General features: G+C 44.9%; 1 protein-coding gene across 1 annotated transcript in view; it reads right to left on the bottom strand.

The window, feature by feature from the left end:
• KRT20 (keratin 20) overlaps window positions 1-742 on the bottom strand; it is an 8,435-nt gene extending 7,693 nt beyond the window's left edge. The window contains exon 1 of the mRNA XM_008586069.1: window positions 305-742. Within this exon, the coding sequence (XP_008584291.1) occupies window positions 305-742 (438 nt within the window). The remainder of the gene's footprint in view (window positions 1-304) is intronic.
• Window positions 743-2,246: the final 1,504 nt, after the last annotated feature.

The raw sequence follows: 2,246 nt of genomic DNA, 5'->3' as shown, positions 1-2,246 counted from the left end.
TTTTGGCCCTAGTGTGGTAGGCTATGACAAAGATACAGACTGTAAGACAGGAGGATAAAATGTTCATACTTTATGTGCAATTAGATTAAAAAATTTAAAAAAAGAAAGGATGATTTAACATCATCCTATAAATGATCAGGTACTTTGGCACTAAGGGTAGGTAAACAGAAGATAGAATTTTTACAGCTGTGGCATTTCAGCCTAATTTGCTACACAGCGCCCATTTGGACACACCTAACCTATGTCCTCTCGATCTATCAAGCAGTTAAACAGTGGAGTAGAAAGCACAAGCATCCTTCCTCACCTGATCTTGCAGCTCTGTGATTCGTTTGTAATATGAACTGTAGTCCCGGCCGGTGCTAGGCACGTTGGTTTGGCACCACTGTTTGATCTGAACGTCTAGACTGAAGTTGGACTGCTCCAGGGACCGCACCTTTTCTAGATAGCTTGCCAGACGGTCATTTAGGTTCTGCATGGTCATTTTCTCATTGCCAACAAATAGGCCTCCGCAGCTGATGATAAAATCGTTCCCACAGCTCCCCAAGAATCTGGGGGTCGAGACGCGGGTCCCGAAGCCTCCAGCGCCTCCATAGACGCTGGGTGTAAACTCCCGGTACTGCACGCCCCATTTCCTGTAGATGGACCTCCTCGTGCTGAATGCAGCGTCCTCCAGGGCGAAACGCAGATCTCCATGGAAGCTTCTGCTACTGAAATCGTCGGGGAATCTTGGGGCGTAGCACATAGCTTCAGGATGGATGGAGCAGCGTCTACCTCACGGTGGGAGTTGAGCTGACCTTTTATTGAGTTTGCGGGAAAGAAACTCCTCCTCCATTGACATGTCACTGTGCGATTGACACTACAGTCCACCTTGCCTTGCTTTAAAAAAAAATTTCCCCCATGGTGCAGCAATATGTTTAGTTCGATTCCAGAAACTACCACTCGAGGCATTTCTTAGAGGCTTTTCTCAGGGGTGATTTTTTAAACAGAGGTAACCAAAGGAAACAGGAAGGTGTATTCTTTTAGCCCGTGCACTTGCCTTGGCAGGTTTTTTAAAAGCCCAAATATACGCATGAAGACTATTTACAATCCTCATGAATAATTTAGGTATCTAAAAAGACAGATGTGGGCACATAATTGTAAGTCACACTGGCGGTAGAGGACAATGACTTATTTATATTGATGAATTGTTCTTCAGAACCTCTGTTTTATGCTTTATTTTTTTTTTNTTTTGGCCCTAGTGTGGTAGGCTATGACAAAGATACAGACTGTAAGACAGGAGGATAAAATTTTCATACTTTATGTGCAATTAGATTAAAAAATTTAAAAAAAGAAAGGATGATTTAACATCATCCTATATATGATCAGGTACTTTGGCACTAAGGGTAGGTAAACAGAAGATAGAATTTTTACAGCTGTGGCATTTCAGCCTAATTTGCTACACAACGCCCATTTGGACACACCTAACCTATGTCCTCTCGATCTATCAAGCAGTTAAACAGTGGAGTTATTAAGATATTGTACAGACACCAAACCTTGAATATTTAAAACAGGAGCAAAACATTTATACATTTGGAGATGTAGTTGGGGGAAGCAGATGAAGTGAATTTAGTTGAGTGGTGGACTAGATCTTTTTGGTTTTTTTTTTTTCCTTTTTGTCTTTTTTCATGTCCGGCAACGGATCGCAACCCTCAGTGTCGCGCCCGTACTGGACCGGGACCAGCAACGGGATCGCAACCCTCGGTGTTGCGCCCGCGCCTCGCTCAGCCAGTGAACGGCCGGTCTGTATGTGGGATCTGAACCCTCGGCGGGAGCGCTGCCGTGCTCCCAAGTGACGCACTGTAGCAGTGCGCCACCGGGCCGGCCCCTTGGTTTTTTTTTTTTTAATTCTAATGTTCTATGACTAGATAATGCATTTCAAATTTTTAGTCACTGCTTGGCTTTAGGTCCTCTTACAAAGAAACTTAAAATAAACAGCATGGTGCTTCGCACCTGGCATGGTGCATGGAGGTGTCTTTCTCTGTTGTATAAGGTCAGCTCAACACCACCACGAGAGGCTCTGTTCCACTCATCCTGAAGCCACAGTGCTCCTTCCTAGAATCCCCAGTGGATTTCACTCACAGAAGCTTCCACAGAGGCCTGATCTTGCTTGTAGGTCCTCACACTCACAGCACCAGCTGTTCCATGTGTAGGAAGGGGGGGTGTGTGAATGGTGCATTGGGGCTACTTCCAGCTTTGGGGGTTGGGCT

This window comes from Galeopterus variegatus, unplaced genomic scaffold, assembly GCF_000696425.1.
Source record: "Galeopterus variegatus unplaced genomic scaffold, G_variegatus-3.0.2 Scaffold3817, whole genome shotgun sequence".
NCBI lineage: Eukaryota > Metazoa > Chordata > Mammalia > Dermoptera > Cynocephalidae > Galeopterus > Galeopterus variegatus.
The sequence above is the reverse complement of the archived record's forward strand: the minus strand, read 5'-3'. Positions and strand labels throughout refer to the sequence as shown.